The sequence below is a fragment of the Cnephaeus nilssonii genome (assembly GCF_951640355.1).
Source record: "Cnephaeus nilssonii genome assembly, chromosome: 9".
Classification (NCBI taxonomy): Eukaryota; Metazoa; Chordata; class Mammalia; order Chiroptera; family Vespertilionidae; genus Cnephaeus; species Cnephaeus nilssonii.
The window spans coordinates 22,179,204-22,196,291 of NC_137080.1; the positions used below are offsets into that span (position 1 = coordinate 22,179,204).

Below are 17,088 nucleotides of genomic sequence, written 5' to 3' on the forward strand. Positions count from 1 at the left end.
AATCAAAGTTGACAATAATCTGATTCACATTATATTTTCTACACAGTTCAGAAAAGAAAGATTTTCTAAAATATCACCTGTAAAATTATACATGATAAGTCATTCATTACATTAGCAAACTTTCATTTTTTAAAGTTTTATCTTGGATGTATAGTTGCAGAATTGATCTTTTATTATCATGGTATAGTATAATTAAGACTTGGTCATTAGTTCATTTCAAAACAAAATGAAATTACAAGAGAGGTCTTTTTAAAATGTCTTCTTCCATTATTCAGTCCTTTAAATTGTTTTATTGTCATTAATACTTCAGGACTTATAAACAGTGAGATTAAGTAGAAAATAATTGTGATAATTGGTTCCAGCTTTTTAAAAAGATGGAATGGTAAGATAAAAGAAACTCATTTTCTGCAGATTTCTTATGAGTTAATCATGTTTTTCATTCTTACAAAAGTTAATTCATACAAAAGATCATAAGCTGCTCAAAGCACTACTTGATTAGAAAATATGAAATATTATAAGGTGAGTTTTATACTTGAATATCATAGTTATAATGCAAAACATTCTAGAAATTACATTTTTACCTATATTTTTCAGATATTGAAAGTTTTCATTATTCCAAATACCAAATACCACATTCTTTATAATTTATTTCAAAAAGTATGTGTTTTTTTTCCAATTACAGTTTACATTCAATATTATTTTGTATTAGTTTCAGGTAAAAAATATATATATAATTTCAGTTATTCATGTACATACAGCCTAAAAAAAAACTTAAAAAGTGACTGGTATTGTCAAATAAAAACAAGAAATTTTTTTTACCATTGTCTAACTAATGTAATAACATTGACCAATCTTCTCTACCCATTCTGATTTATTTTCCCTTGGCACTTACCACTGCTGCCATTATATTCATTTTACCTGTTTACTCATTTACTGTTTGTCTCCTCCACTAGAATGTATGATCCCTGCAGACAGGTTTGTTTTTTTTGGTCTAAGTTAGTGCTCTTCAACAGAAATATGGTGCAAGCACATATGTAGTTTAAAATTTCTAGTAACTGCATTAGAAAAGTTAAAAAGAAACAAGGGGATTTCTTTTATTTAACCCAGTAGATCTAAAATATCATTTCATTTCTCAATATAAAAATATTAAGATGTTTTACATTTTTTTATGCTAAGTCTTTGAAATCCTGTGTGCCTTTTGCACTTACAGCACATCTCAGTTTAGACTAGTCATGTTGCAAGGACTAATAGCCATGTAGCTACTGGTTATTCTCTGGTCTGCCCAAGTTTAGTTCTTCTCCATTCCTAGAACGGTCTCTGGTATACCCAATGCATTCAGTAAAGCCTTGTATAAATGGATCTTGCTATTTCAAACACGAAACAAAAAATGGAAGTTGTTTTTCATATTAGATCTTTTTGGCAGTTGTTAGGGTGGTGGATGCTAGAGATATTTAGATATTTTCTTCAGAACATTGCTGTTACTGGTGCTTGGTAAAACTGGTTTCTTCAATAGTCCAATTTAAAAGATTCATTTCATAAATATATTACAAGAAGTAACTGGTAGGTTCTTCTTTAAAAAGTGTTCCTTGGAACTTAGTTTCAACTCTTAGTTAAAAAAAAAAAAAACTAACAAAAGCAATAGGCATATCTAGCATAAAAGAGAAAAAAGGGCTTGATGATTCCACCCCTCTTAGTGTTAGCTATTGAACATTGGACCTTAAGTGGCTTATTTTGTTGTTGTTGTTTTGAGCCTTAGTTTTCTCATTTGTCAATGAAGGATTTCATCCATCATACCTGTCTTCATAGATTAAATGTGATTACATATAAATAGTCCAGCACAGTGAGTGAAAAAGCATAATTGGTGGTACTTATTATTACAATGTAATAAAAACGGAACTTTTAAATATTAAGACTTTTGCATCTTAATTTTAAACATTTCAGCTTATATGTTTATGACTATTAGGTTCTTAACATGTCCTGGTTATAATGCCTTCATAAATCTGGGTTTGAAATTTATTATAGAAATCACTTGCAGATTAATTTTTCTGGTTCTCAATATTATCATCTGTGAATTGGAGTAAAAGTAATATCTACCTAAGCACTGTGCCTGGCATATGACAAACACTCAAAAATTTTAGGTAGTATTCATTTAGGTATTATTCATTCGTTTATTTTTAAAAATTCAGTGTTTGATACATTTATAAGTTTATTATAATAGTTAAACTTTTAATTCTTTTTCATCTTGCTTTGATGATGCATGTACTTTAATAAGATTAAGTAGAGTTAAAATTCACGTTAATGCAACCAGTTAAATGTATTTAACATTGTCACATTTTTGCCCACCTCCTTGTGTGTTTTATGAAAACTAGGATTTGTATTTAAATTGTAGGATGAAATTTTGTCTCATTTCTTGGCCTGCTTGTTTCAACTGTATTCGAAACTAAATTGGTGGTCATTGAAGAAAGAAGGTTCTATATATTTTGTAATAATATTCTTTCTTCAATAGCATATATGTTTCAGCAGTCACCATTTAATGAAGTGTTGCTGATCTCTCAAATGAGAGGGTGTGTTCAAATTTAGGTAAAACTTTCCATTTGGCTTCTAATTTCATGTTCAAGACACTATAAACATATAACTTTCTTAATGATTCATTTAACTTTTCTCCATCGATTCAGAAATAAGGTAAGGTTTTAAAGTATTTTAAAGTCATAAGTTAACTTTTTTTTGGTATTTGGTATTACTAAAAATTTTTTTCAAGGATGGATGAAAAGGTCAGATCATATTCTACTTTATACTTTGCCTCAATTAATAAAATTGTTCTGACAATTCTGTGTCAGAAATACCTGCCAAAAACATCCTCTCAACTCCCCATGGTTCTTTACTATCTCTCACAAATGAACTGAATTATTCACTTAGTAAATTGATATTTGGGAATTCTCTTAGCCAATTCGGGTTGCTGTAACAAAATACCACAGGCTAGGTAGTTTATAAACAACATAAATTTATTTCTCATAATTCTGGAATTTAGAAACTCCAAGTTCAAGACACCAGCCTGCTTGTGTCTGATGAGAGTCCACTTCCTGGTTCATCGCCATCTCCTTCTGGTTGTGTCCTCAGTGGTAGAAGGTCCACATGCTCTGTGGGGTCTCTTTTATAAGAGCATGAATCCCATTCATAAAGGATCCACTTTCATGATCTAAGCACCTCTAAACACCCACCTTCCTTATCTTTGAAGGTTAGAATTTCAACATATGAATTCTGGGAGGGCACAAACATTTAGGACCACAGCCGGGAGCACCTACTTAAGTTTAGGGATGTAGTGACGTACAAGATCAGTGCCATCTCTGCTTTCATGGAACTTACACTTTCTCTTCTGTTGTATTTGGCAGTTATCTGTCTTTCAGCCCTCATCTTGTCCTCCTCTCATACTATCTTCTTTTTAAAAAATATATTTCTATTGATTTCAGAAAGGAAGGGAGGTGGAAAGACACATCAACGATGAGAGAGAATCATTGATCGGCTGCCTCCTGTACCCGCCCTACTGGGGGGCCAAGCCCCCGAACCTGACCAGGAATTAAAGTGTGGCCTCCTGGTTCATAGGTCAACACTCAACCACTGAGCTACTGCAGTCGGGCATCCATACTATCTTCTGTACCAGGGATGGGAGCCTTTTTTCTGACAATGGCCATTTGGATATTTATAATATCATTCATGGGCCATACAAAATTATCATCTTAAAAATTAGCCTGCTATATTTGGTCAAACATTTAATTACTTCACTCCTAATGCCTTGGCAGTGCCAGAACAAATGATTTCGTGGCCCTTTGCAGCTCGCGGGATTGACGTTCTCCACCCCTGTTCTATATCATCTCTACTCAGTCTGTGTCTCAAAACCCTTAAATGGTTTTCATTGGACCAAAATTATATTCCAGATTCTTTACCATTTATAAGGTCTTCATGATATGGTTCCTCACGCAAACCTCATGATGTTGAAATACTTGCCTTTCTTTGAGGCCTATATCCTTTAAGACTTGTTCAGAAGTTTGTTGCCATCCCCATCTTCCTTTGGCTGGGTTAGATTATCCTTTGAACACCCACAACACTGTATAAACCTCTCCTATCGTAGTCATGGTATCCCAAATATTATTCTTCCCTCATTTGACCGTGAGCAAATGAATGAAACCCCTAAAAAGAATCATTTTGAGTAATGCACACTTCTTACAATATCTAAGAGAATATCTATACTTCAATCTTTTATCATGTATTTATTAGCTATGGATCTAGGACTCTATTGGTACTAGATAGTAATTAATCAATAGATGTGTCCTCTACCATTACAATTTCTACTCTGAGAGAAAATTAAAATAATCAGAACTTTCTAGTAATTATTTGCACAATGATGTTTTGTGTAGCCATGGGTATTAAAAACGTGTTCTTTGTTTTTTGAGCCATAGGAAGCTTATCTAGGTTCTGACTCTTGACTGGGTGTATATTTCTAGTGTGCATATGTGGTCTAGAGCTTCTTCATTCAGTCCCCAAATCAAGTCGTCATAGTCTTGAGGAACATGACATTCACTTTGAGATGATTTCTACATATTTATTGGGCAGTTCCTGTAGTTTTTGGTGATGAATCATAGGAAAGAACCAGTGAGAAAGAAGGTTTTTATTCTGGTATCCTTCCCTTTCAGTTTTTATTTCCTTGGACAAATTTTAATGATCATAAGACTTTTATGGGTTTTGTAATGACTTATATGTTGACCTTTTAAGAAAAGTATTTTTTTTTAAACTAATTACTCTTAGAAACATTTCTTCACCCTTTCATCTCATGGTGCTGAATTCCATGTAATGGGCATAGAAAATGTTACAAATAGGATCATCTCTTTGCTAATCAGTTTTATTTCATATTGTATAAATGTGCACATAAGATGTAAATGAGATAACAGTTAAGCAAGCAAATAATTGGTTGCCCACATTATAAAAATGTCTGGGCTTAAAATTTATAGCAAAAGACAGATTTTTTAATGTGTAGGGGTTTTCTGTGTGTTTGTTTTAAGCATTCTTCTAATCAGAGGAGAAAAGAGTTAGTTGTGTGCTATAAAGACAATGCTGTATCTTTAAAATTCAAAACAGACTCTTAAGTGATGCCACTTGTACTGCAGTTCATACCCATAGTGTACATATGTACACTTCCAAGCTACACATCCGAATTTCAAATGCTTTGGATTCTGTAATTACATAAATAGACCATGGCAATATAGACCCCAGAGTATATGGCAGTGGACTTGGAAATGTATGTTGTTAATGCTTCAGATTAACTAAAGGATTTTTGAAATTGAGTCTACTTTGCATACAATATACCATTAAGACCATAAAAATAATCAAACATATGTAACTGTGATTGCAGTTAAATTGTGAAAGGCAATGGATTTGTGCTTTACCTTATTTTAGAAAATATATTGCACTCTATTGTATAGAAATGGATAGTATGTCCTCGAAGTAAAAGTTATTTTCATTCTTTAACTTTTGTGGGTTAAAAACCACAAAGTTGAAATACAGTCTGCAAAAATATACTGCAAATATATATGAGAAGCCTGTGAGCAATGCAGAAACTTAATTAATATGCTGAGAAATAAAACATACAGCCACTGGATTGAGAAAATGAAAATTAATGTATGAATGTTTTAGCTAACACTATGCTTTGCTCCAAGAATCTACTGTTTATTATTGTGTGTTTCAGTGGGAGACAGAAGCAGTATCGATTGAAAAACATTGGGAACAGTATGGCTCTCTAGTTCCTAAGTGGGAAGCCTGGTTCTTTGGTTTCTTTGTTCCTCGTTGAGCTAGTCCTGGGCTATTTTAGCTGAACATTTTATATACTAATGGAGTCTAGGGAAGTGCCTTTGGCAGCTGTTCATGGGAAAATAATGAAATACACTATTTAGTACTGCATGCTGCTGCTGTAAAATGTGGGGAGTATTTTATAGAGATCTTGGTGAGCAGAGCTGTATCCACTTTAAGTTTAACAAGTGTGTGAACCTGAACAAGGAAGTTGTATTTTCATATGAGAATAACTAGAACTCTTTTCTTACAGGTAAAGAAAACCTGCACAGAATCAGATGTTTCAGAACCTCAGAACTCCAGGTACAGTAAAATGGAGGCCAAGACTTTCTAAGAAAATTGCAGTTTTCGAGATACAGCTGTGATTTGAAATACTTAGTTTCTTAAAGAACTTATCTATCTGGAAATTGATGGGCTAGGGCAGTGGTTGTCAAACTGCGGCTCGCGAGCCACATGTGGCTCTTTGGCCCCTTGAGTGTGGCTCTTCCACAAAATACCACGTGTGGGCACGCACGTACAGTGCAATTGAAACTTCGTGGCCCATGCGCAGAAGTCGGTTTTTGGCGCTCAAAAGAAATTTCAATCGTTGTACTGTTGATATTTGGCTCTGTTGACTAATGAGTTTGCCGACCACTGGGCTAAGGTACCATCCTATATAATAAAAGCCTAATATGCAAATCGACCGAACAGCAGAATGACCGGTTGCTATAATGCTCACTGACCACCAGGGGCCAGACGCTCAACACAGGAGCTGCCCCCAGTCCGCAGGCCACGACTGGTGGTGGCGGCGGGGGGGCAGGGCCGGCAAGTGGGCGGCGTTAGGCCAGCCAAGGCGGGTGCCAGCGGGGGTCCCTGTGATCGCCCCCTCCGGTCACTCCACAGATCAGCCCTGATCACTGGCCAGGCCTAGGGACCCTACCCATGCACAGATTTCATGCACCGGGCCTCTAGTTAATCATAATATTAATAAAAAGGACAACAATGATTACAGTCAACTTTAAAGAATAATAGCAGAAACATCTCTAGAAATACTTGAAAATATCTTCCCTTGGCATTCATTAATGGTATTTTACATTCATCTTCATTTTTCTTACCAACCTCCTTTCATGTATTCACATCTGAAATTTCACCACAAACTGAATAAGTTTCAAATCTACTAGAATGTTTATAAAAAAAACTACAGTATTTCTTTTTCTTTTCAATCATTGCTAGATTTTGTGGATGCTGTCAAATTGGAAAATTATAACTTAACTAGAGGACTGGTGCACAAATTCGTGCATGGGTGGGGTCCCTTGGCCTGGCCAGCAATAGAGACCTATTGGAGGGTCAGCCAGCCCCGGCCCCGCCCCAGATTGGGAGGGGGCTTTTGGGGGGGAGCTGAGGGGAGGGGCCGCAGGAGGTTGGGAGGGGCTAATTGGGACAGATCAGGCCAGTTGGCAGCCACAGTGTGCATCATAGCAAATTAGGATTCTCTTTTTGGTAATTTGGAGCCTGTATAAATAATGAATGAAAGTGGTCAAGTTACTAGATGCCCAACAGATTTTTTCAGACGTACACATTTTCATTTTGAGACCCAGGGTCTCAATTTTAAATACGTAGATAAGGGAAAGTACTGCAAATACCATTGCCACAATAAACACATATCCTTAATATGATATTAATGGTATACCATAACCTTTTGCATTAAGAAGTTTATATTTAATGGTAAGATGGGTCTGTTTATTTTATCCTACTTGTTCTAACATCTGATGTACACAGAGATTTTTTTGGTATAATAAAACAATATAGCTCCAGGTAAAGTGCTAATAACTGCCATATATTCTTTTTGGATGGCAAGTACATATTTTTACAGTCCATTCACAATTTGAGTAACCTTTCCTTTGCTTTATGCAGTATGACATTTCTATAATTAATTCCTATACATTTTATATTAAAATGATTATATACAGTCTTTTCTTTTGGGTCATTAAGTATATAATCTGCTATAAAATTTATGACATTTGATCTTTTTTCTTTATAATTAGATATCAAAAGAGAACCAGATAATTATAGCTTATTGGAGCAGTAGGAAATGGATGAACCATAACATGTTTTCGTACAAAGCAGTAATTCCAGGATGCGTAGACATTTCCTTCCGAAGCATTTCACTGACTTCTATGAGTGACCTACCTATGACATGTTATTTAAGTAATTCAATAATTTTTGCAAGCAGCTGGTCTTGAGGATTACTAAGAAAAACAGAACAATACCACCATTCTTATAAATAGTTCACATAAAATATTTTTTACCCTTCAAGCCACTCGGGATTTTTGGAAGGATAATGCTGTGCTTCAATAAATGAAGCAAGCCACCAAACTGATTGCATTCACAATTGATGTAAATAAGTCAGAGAAGAAATAGAGTTTAGAGCTCACTAGAATTAGATCAATTTCTTTTATCTAGTAATTCACAGGTCATATGGCCTTAAAAGTACAATTTTATTTTTAAGGCAAATAATGACTATGTTAAAAAGACTACCTAAAATGTATTTTATCATTTTATAATATATCATATATTTAATGTATTATATTAATATATTAATGTATAATATATTATCTTATATAATAAAAGGCTAATATGCAAATTGACCATTACTCCAACACACAAGATGGCCACCCCCATGTGGTCAAAGATGGCTGCCCCCATGTGGACACAAGATGGCCACCACAAGATGGCCGTCAGGAGAGGGCAGTTGGGAGGGACCAGACCTGAAAGGGAGGGCAGTTGGGAGTGATCAGGCCTGCAGGAGAGGACAGTTAGGGGTGACTGGGCCAGCAGAGGAGGGCAGTTGGGGATGACAAGGCCTGCAGGGGAGGACAGTTGCGGGGGACCCAGGACTGCAGGGGAGGGCAGTTAGGGGTGACCGGGCCAGCAGGGGAGGGCAGTTAAGGGCAACCAGGCCTGCAGGGGAGGGCAGTTGGGGGCGATCAGGCTGGCAAGTGAGGGCAGTTAAGGGTGACCAGGCCAGCTGGGGAGGGCAGTTAGGGGTGACCAGGCTGTCAAGGGAGGGCAGTTAGGGGTGACCAGGGCAGCAGGGGACGGCAGTTGGGGGCGACCAAGCCTGCAGGGGAGGACAGTTAGGGGTGACCAGGCTGTCAAGGGAGGGCAGTTAGGGGTGACCAGGCTGGCAGTGGAGGGCTGTTAGGGACAATTGGGCTGGCAGGGGAGCAGGTAGGTGTCAATCAGGCTGGCAGTGGAGTGGTTAGGGGCAATCAGGCAGGCAGGCAGGCGAGTAGTTGGGAGCAAGCAGTCCTGGATTGTGAGAGGGATCCAAGGATCCCAGATTGGAGAGGGTGCAGGCTGGGCTGAGGGCCCCCCCCCCCGCCCCCATTCACAAATTTCATGTACTGGGCCTCTAGTATAATATATATTAATTGAAAAGTAGCTTGACTTCCTGGAAACCAGTAGTCAATTACCATGGATTATCTGCCTCTAAAAGTTTCCTAATCTGTGATATAAATGGGTAAAATTAGACAAATCAATTTCTAAAGACTCTAATACTTTGTGATATCAAAAACAAAACAAAACAACAATCCTTACTTATTAAAATCCAAGATGGAAAGACCTTCAAGATGATCTAGAATCACTTACTGGTTTGAAATTGTCCAGTCATTTTGATAGTGGATGGTCTCCTCTCTTAACTTCTGGTGCAGGGGACAATCTGCACAGCCTAAAAGTGTCTGTAAAATAAAGATGTGACTATTCTTAGATTCTCTGTTAGTCATAGGTATTAGGGTGCCAAAACTAGCACTTAATTAATGCAGTGATGGAATACCAAGAAGAGAATAAACTATGCTAAAGAACATTCTGCACAAAAAGCATACAATAACTTACTGAATAGTCAACAAATCAAGAAATGTCCAGCCCAGCTGGTGTGGCTCAGTGGTTGAGCTTCGACCAGGAGGTCATGGTTTGATTCCCAGTCAGGGCACATGCCCAGGTCGCAGGCTCAATCCTCAGTGTGGGGCATGCAGGAGTCAGCCAATTGATGATTCTCTCTCATAATTAAATTTATATCTCTCTCTTCCTCATTGGAATATATATATATATATATATATATATATATATATATATATATATGCCCCACACAATATTTATTATATGCATGTACTGAGGTTCAGTTTTTAATAACCTATCAGAAAGCACCCCACACCAAAATGCCTTTATTATAGACAACATTACTTTAGTATATACATATATGACAAGATTCTTTTATGGTCATCAAAAACCACAAACATTCGGATATTCTCTCTATCCCCCTCTCTCTCCCTTTCCCCTCCCATGGTAGGGGGAAGGATGGAGAGAGAGAGGGAAGGAGGGAGGGAGGGAATGAAGGAGAGAGGAGGGAGAGAGACAGGGGGAGAGAGAGTGGGGCGGGAAGAGAGAGAACAAGAGATTCAGATAGAGATTTAAAAGCCTAGGGCTAAATAATTCTATTCTAACAAAATATGAAGTAAAGAACTGAGCTCCAAATGAAATACTGCATCAGCATAAAATGCATGCCGGCTACAGACCCACTGCCTTATAAAGTGCTGCCTCACTTGGAACCTAAAGCTCATGTCACTCATTTAGCTCACTTTATAGTATGTTGGTTTTGGATTTGAAAAGATTAGAATGAATACAGATGGAAAGTGTTTTTACAGTAGGGAAGTAATTAAATTGGGTGTGGAGACTGTCAGGAAAATTCTTGGAGTGACATATGTGTATCAGCAAATTCTTTGTCTTGCTTGGCCTTAATTCTTTCTTGAGAAAGAAATGCTTGAGCTGCAGATGTGACGGTAGATGGGGAGAAATAGAATTTACAAACCCATTCAATGTAAGTAAGGTAAAAATATCTTCTTAGACATAACATTGTGTGGACACACTGAAAGTCAGACGTTAGGGAGAGTGTTTTCTCAGATTCCTAAAACTATTGAACTTGATGTCATATGAAAAGGCCTATAATGTGCTGCATATTAAAGTGGCATTTCTCAATGTTTCTTTGTTTACTTTTCTCTGTGTTGTTTGCCATATGCAGAATATAGTATTGTTGGCCTTTGTTCCTAAAACTGTTAACCATAAAATATTTGACCATACCTTAAAATTGTTTGTTACTAGGTAGACCATCTTACAACATAGACTGAAATATCTTATGCTGATTTTGTCTATATTCATGGTGAATTTATTGATGTAGATGTGTGCCTCCTTCGAGTCATCACTGAAAATACACTGATCTTGTTTAATTTTACTATAAGAGACAGTTCCTAGACAAGTGAAGTTAATAGCAGATGTCTCTTTGAGCCCCACATTTTTTGTATTCTTTTGCTTTCAGTCCTTTTTATTTCTGATAGCAGGTGGGGAAATAGTTTATTTTATTCTTTAATTGCATTCTTGGCAAATAATCTTAGAGTGCTTATTTGTTAAAATAGTTTCCATAATATTAGAATGATTTCTTTGGTGAAGTTGCATTACTCTTTACTTTTTTCCTTTTGGGGCCCCTAATTAGTGGAGCAATTTCCCAAAGATGAGATCAAGAATATGGACAGAAAATAAAACTCAAGTCAGGCAATTTTTGTTTTAAACTCAGTCTGTTAATTATGGAATGAATGGCAGTAATAATTTTGGCAAAACTGGGTTGATAAGTGACTTCCAGGAAATATATTAGTTTTTTTAAATATATTTTTATTGATTTCAGAGAGGAAAGGAGAGGAAGAGAGAGAGATAGAAACATTAATGATGAGAGAATCATTGATTGGCCGCTTCCTGCTCGCCTCCTACTGGGGATCGAGCTCGCAACCTAGGCATGTGCCCTTGACTGGAATGGAACCAGGGACCCTTCAGTCCACAGGCTGACGCTCTATCCACTGAGCCAAACCAGCCAGGGCATATTAGTTCTTTTTATGTTACTGCTTCATCCCATCTTGGCCACACTACTAGCAGTAGGTTATAATAAAGGAATCTAAGGGAGAGTATTAAAATATAGGAAGTACATATGGTGCATATGAGCTAAGATGATAGTTTTTCCATCTAGAGTGTAAGATGGTTCTGTTGGTAATGGTGAAGATAGACTCTTCTCCACTTTAAAGGTTAAAGAAATTGGGTTTGCTCAGAACTTAGTGGTTGCCTGAAATCAGCAAAGCCATGGCCATCCTAACTTTACCCTAGTCTATCCTAGCTTTACAATTATCAAGAGAAAGGCAGGAGACTCTCCAGCGTTTAGAATGAATCTCTGTTTAACATCCTAGTAGTTCCGTGAGTCTCGGGAAGTTTATCTGTTCAGTGTCTATGGGTAAAAATTTTAAAAATACAATTTATTTATCTTGTGTAAATAATTATGATTTAACAGTGTTATAATTCAGACATTAAGTTATACATATCTATTTGATAGTAATTATTGCATGCTTCAAGAATTCAGAAATGTTTATCTGCATATATATTTTTGGTAAAAATTAAATGCCGTATTATTTTGTACTAGTAAAAACACACATAGTATTTCACTGTGTCAAATCAGAGGTAAATCTAGCCCAATATTCTATTCCTAAGAAGCCTGAGAAAGTATTACTAGCAGGTTGCATGTTCTCAATCTTGAAAATTTCAGGACATAATACCAATAAAATTAGGTACTCTCAGTAACACAATCTAGCTGTACAGTCCAGGGATTATATAAGCCTTTTTTGGACTTAGTCATATTACTAGCATAGACTATCTCTTGGACTAAATAACCCAGAAAATTACTAATCACAGTACAAAATAATAATTCATTCCTTGTAGTTGTTTAAAACCAGCTCTTTCAAGTTATAAGGTACCCTTCCTTCCCCTAAAAATGATGGATGATTAATAGATAGGCATTCTAAGAATGCAATCTAATTTTTGTGTTTCAGGATTTGAAGAGAAAGACCCTGAAAATTCAATCTCTATATAAAATGGTTTAGTTAACCTGAGTCTTGTTAGAACTTTATTTTTCTCTTCCCAATTTTGAGAGCATTTCCAGGAAAGGTAATGGTATTAGAAAGACAGGTTCACAAAACAGAAACATGGCTTTCAGGAAACACCACTTAGGAGTATATGAAGCAGGGGTGAGAAGAATTTCCAAGTTACTGAGCAGATAACCCAAAATGCCATCTACTTTATATTTCTGCCCAGAATATGTAATTGGTCTGTTTATATTCAAAACCCCTTCCCCAAGTCTTTCATTTTATATAATCCAGCATGCATCACTCTCCCGTTCCCTAATTAGGTATACCAGTGGTTATCCATTTCACTAATATGAAGAATTGGAGCTTGATTTCATAGGTCAGAAATCTACAAAATAAGACCTGCAGAGTAGAGAGAGCTTGAGAGATCTTTAAGTGGAGTGACAGCCAAACTTAAAGGAAGAGAAGCTCCTTTCACTTCTTCCTGAAAACCTACTAATGTTTGACCTTCCTGTTCCTATCGCCAGGCTGACAAGTTGATGTTCAGTGGACCCAGTCTTCTCTTCTGCTCCCAGTTACCAACCCAAATGTAAATTGCTTCCTCCATTTCCTGTGATTAATCCAGTTGTTAAATGATTATCTGATGAATGCACTTCATACTGCAGCTTACATTACTGACCTTTCTGAAGACAGTTTTGCCAAAATAAGCATCTAGGCATGGACTTTCTTTTTTAAACAAACCAAACTCTCAAACATATCAAATAAATACAATAACTTGGAGTCCAAACTCTAAGTTTTGGCAACCTGTCTTTGCAAGCATTGGAAGGTCACCAATGGATTTTTTTTATTAAAATTGAACTTGTGATGACAGATTAGCCATGGCATTGGTGCCTGGAGGCAGAGAAACCAGGTATGAGATATATTTAAAAGGCCTGAGAGACTGAGCAAATTGTGGTTATTTGGGGAGGCATTATACATGACTTTTTTCATGCTTTAAATACATTTTCCCAATCTTCTACATCATATATTTTTAATTTTTTTTGTATTAAGAATGAATGTATATAAAGGATGAAACAATAGATTTAACTTGAAATAAGCATGGTGCAGTGGGTGGGACCTGGCCTCTTCCTACTGACAGCTTGCATTATTCTCTAAATAGGAGAAAGTGCTTGATTTCACCACATGTACTGGTGATGAATTCCAGAGAATAGCCATGTTTCTGGTCAGCCTCTTGTAAACTGAGTTTCTCTGAAGTCTTTATGGGTGATAATATGAAACAGTCTTTCTGGGGACTGTTAGCTGCTTTGAGTTAATTTGGTCATAGTAACACATTACATAAAGTAGCATCTGTTTTGTGACTTTTATTCAGAGGACCTGAGGAACTAAGACAAGATGCTACTTTGCATCGTGGTGATAATTAAAATTATTATGGATGGAGGCAGTGAAGGCCTCTGAGTATATCCCTTATTGGCTGATAGTCTGTTTAGGAGTTACTGAGCTGAATAAATCCTTAGGGTTATTCTGGATGTGTGTGTTTAGTGCAAAGTTCTATCTCAGTGTGAATGGAAACATAGAGGCTTTGGGAAGCCCGCTTCATGTTGTGTCAACTTAAGGTGGGAAGAAACAAGAGGTTCTCACAGCTTTCTTTCCAGCAGTTTAATTACAGGAACACTATTCTTGCTCTTAAAGTTACTATTTATTGGACATCTATGTCTGAGTGCTTGAGATACTTCAGTGAAAAAAAAACAGGAGCATACATGATGATGGAGTATGTTAGGAGATGGTAAGTATTAGGGAATAAAACAAGGATGCAGTGTGCTGGGGAGAAGTTAGTGGTAATTTTAAATTGGATGATATTAAAGCAAAAACTTGAAGGAAAAGAGGGAATAAGTCAAGAGGTGGGCTGGGGAAGTGCATTTTCTCGGGAATGAGCCAGTACATAGGCTTTTCAGTGGAAGCCTCCCCGGTGTGTTCAGGCAGGGAGGACAGTGTGGCTAAAAGGAATGAGCCCAGAGTTTCAAATTTGAAATAGCAATATTCTAGAAAAAGCTACTATTTCAGTTGCCAATAATTTTTTGACTTATTGGTAATTCTCTGAAAGGCACCTCATCCATCACTGCTACAAGATGGGCTTGATCCAGCCGGAAACACCTCTCTTTGCCACACCACACACATCCTCTAAGACCAGGCTCTCTCCTGATCAGAAGGCTTCAGGATTCTTCACCGGCATAGCTCAAATGCCTGAAAGCTGTTGTCTTTTTTTCCCTTTCTTTCTTAAGTAATGCTCTTAAAGTTTTAGTTATACTAGTAAATGTAGATGAGTGTTTAGTAGGGATTCCAAAAATTTGATTTGTAGAGGTACAGAGATTCTGCTCATTATCTCACATTTAAATCATCACTTCTCAGTTGTCTTAGCAACCTACAAAATATTCTCATTTGCTTTCCAGTAAGCCAATGGATGAATGAAGTCTTTGTTCATGTGTTTATGAATTTCTATCACCTGATACTTGATGTCTTTCTGGCATGCTTCCTGTGCCAAATAACTGTCTTTATATTTTTAAAATTCATGTAACTAAAATTAAACTTTAATTTTCTTAAAAACGCTAAATTTTTAATAAGAAAATATCCAACTTAAGAATAGTTGACATATGCTTGTATTGTAAAAAATGCTTTTATTTGAATTATAATTAATTTCTAAGGCTCCATAAACTTGGAAAATTGAGTTTTCTATCAGTTCGTCCACATAAGTGTATTTGTGAAGTACAGAGAAAGAAAAAGGCCTGATGACAAATCTAGGTGTCATGGAGTGCATTGCCTCAAACCCACATGCTTGCATCTCTCATATTTTCTTTTACTTTACACATAATTCTAAAGGTTCATAGCTCATTAAGGTGGATGTGGGTATGTTAACACTACATAGTGTGCAAACATGGGAGACTATTGAGTTCAGTTCCCAGCTCTCTGACCTTGAGCAAACCACTCCTCTGTGCCTCAGCTTTCATTGTCTGTAAAATGGGAATAATATCATATCATCCCATGGAGGTATTTTAAGGACTAAATGGATGAATAGATGGAAAACACTTTAGAGAAGTACATGCCACATATTGGGTGAATTTAAATTACTCTTATTACAAACAGGCATAGCAATAGTATTGAGAAATGATGGTTTAAGAATAAAAAAATGAAAAAGAAAAATAATCAAACATAAATGTAAGAATGCAAATTGCTTAATCCCATGGTTGTTCTGGCATTAACACCAGAAGCCCTCTGAGGGCATTTGTCTGCCTAGTTCAGTGTAAATATTCTCATTATTATTGATCACCTTGATTCTCAAAGTAAAAGTTAAATTATACTTAGCATCATAACACATTTTGGAATTATTTAATAAAAGGTGCTATTGCTGATAGTGATGTACATCTCAGCCACCCAGAAAATTTGACTAAACCCTAATGATCATTTCTTGAAGGTTATGGATAACTGAGGTTTTGTAGAAGTATATATTTTTCCCATTAGGATCAACTCAATGACTAGATCATTTTGGGATTTTTTTTAAATCCAGTCTAGGTACCTAGTACAGTACCTGACACATGGTAGGAAAGCGACAAATAATTTATTATATGAATGAATGAATGAATGAATGAGTCTTTACCTACACTATTCTCACTGCAGTATGCCATATAATCTATACTAAAAAGAAGGATAGTATGCTAATTAGACCAAATAGACTGTATGTCCTTCTGGACAAAGCCACGGTGGCGGGGGTCGAGGCAGAGGGGGTTAGGGGTGATCAGGCCAGCAGGGGAGAGCAGTTAGAGGTGATCAGGCAGGCAGGCGGAGGCGGTTAGGGGTGATCAGGCAGGAAGGGGAGCAGTTGGGGTAATCAGGCAGGCAGGCAGAATGGTTAGGGGTGATCAGGCAGGCAGGCAGGTGAGCGGTTAGGAGCCAGCAGTCCCGGTTTGCGAGAGGGATGTCGACTGCTGGTTTAGGCCTGATCCCACACCGGCAGTCAGACATATCCCGAGGTGTCCTGGATTGGAAAGGGTGCAGGGTGGGCTGAGGGACACTCCCCTTCATGAATTTCGTGCACCGGGCCTCTAGTAACTAATAAAACTTTAATGTCATTTGTAAATTCAGTTAAATATAAGAGAGACCTCTAAGTTCACCTCAGCAAGTAGGTGACTATACATCCTAGCATGCCCCAAATACAGTCCAAGTTATACCTGCTGTCCCAGTGTCCTCTCTGCTTAGAGACTATTTACTTTTAACAAAACCCCAGTAAATTTTATAGTTACTCTTAATTATAATTATTATACTCTTA

The 17,088-nt window shown here is 36.9% G+C and overlaps 1 protein-coding gene across 7 annotated transcripts in view; it reads left to right on the top strand.

Annotated features, from left to right (window-relative positions):
- Positions 1–17,088, top strand: part of EYA4 (EYA transcriptional coactivator and phosphatase 4) — a gene marked incomplete at both ends in the record, with an annotated part of 202,748 nt that overhangs the window by 91,976 nt on the left and 93,684 nt on the right. For all 7 annotated transcript variants that reach the window (XM_079781679.1, XM_079781681.1, XM_079781680.1 and 4 more), the window contains one exon: positions 6,092–6,141. In XM_079781679.1, coding sequence (XP_079637805.1) covers positions 6,092–6,141 — 50 coding nt within the window. The remainder of the gene's footprint in view (positions 1–6,091; positions 6,142–17,088) is intronic.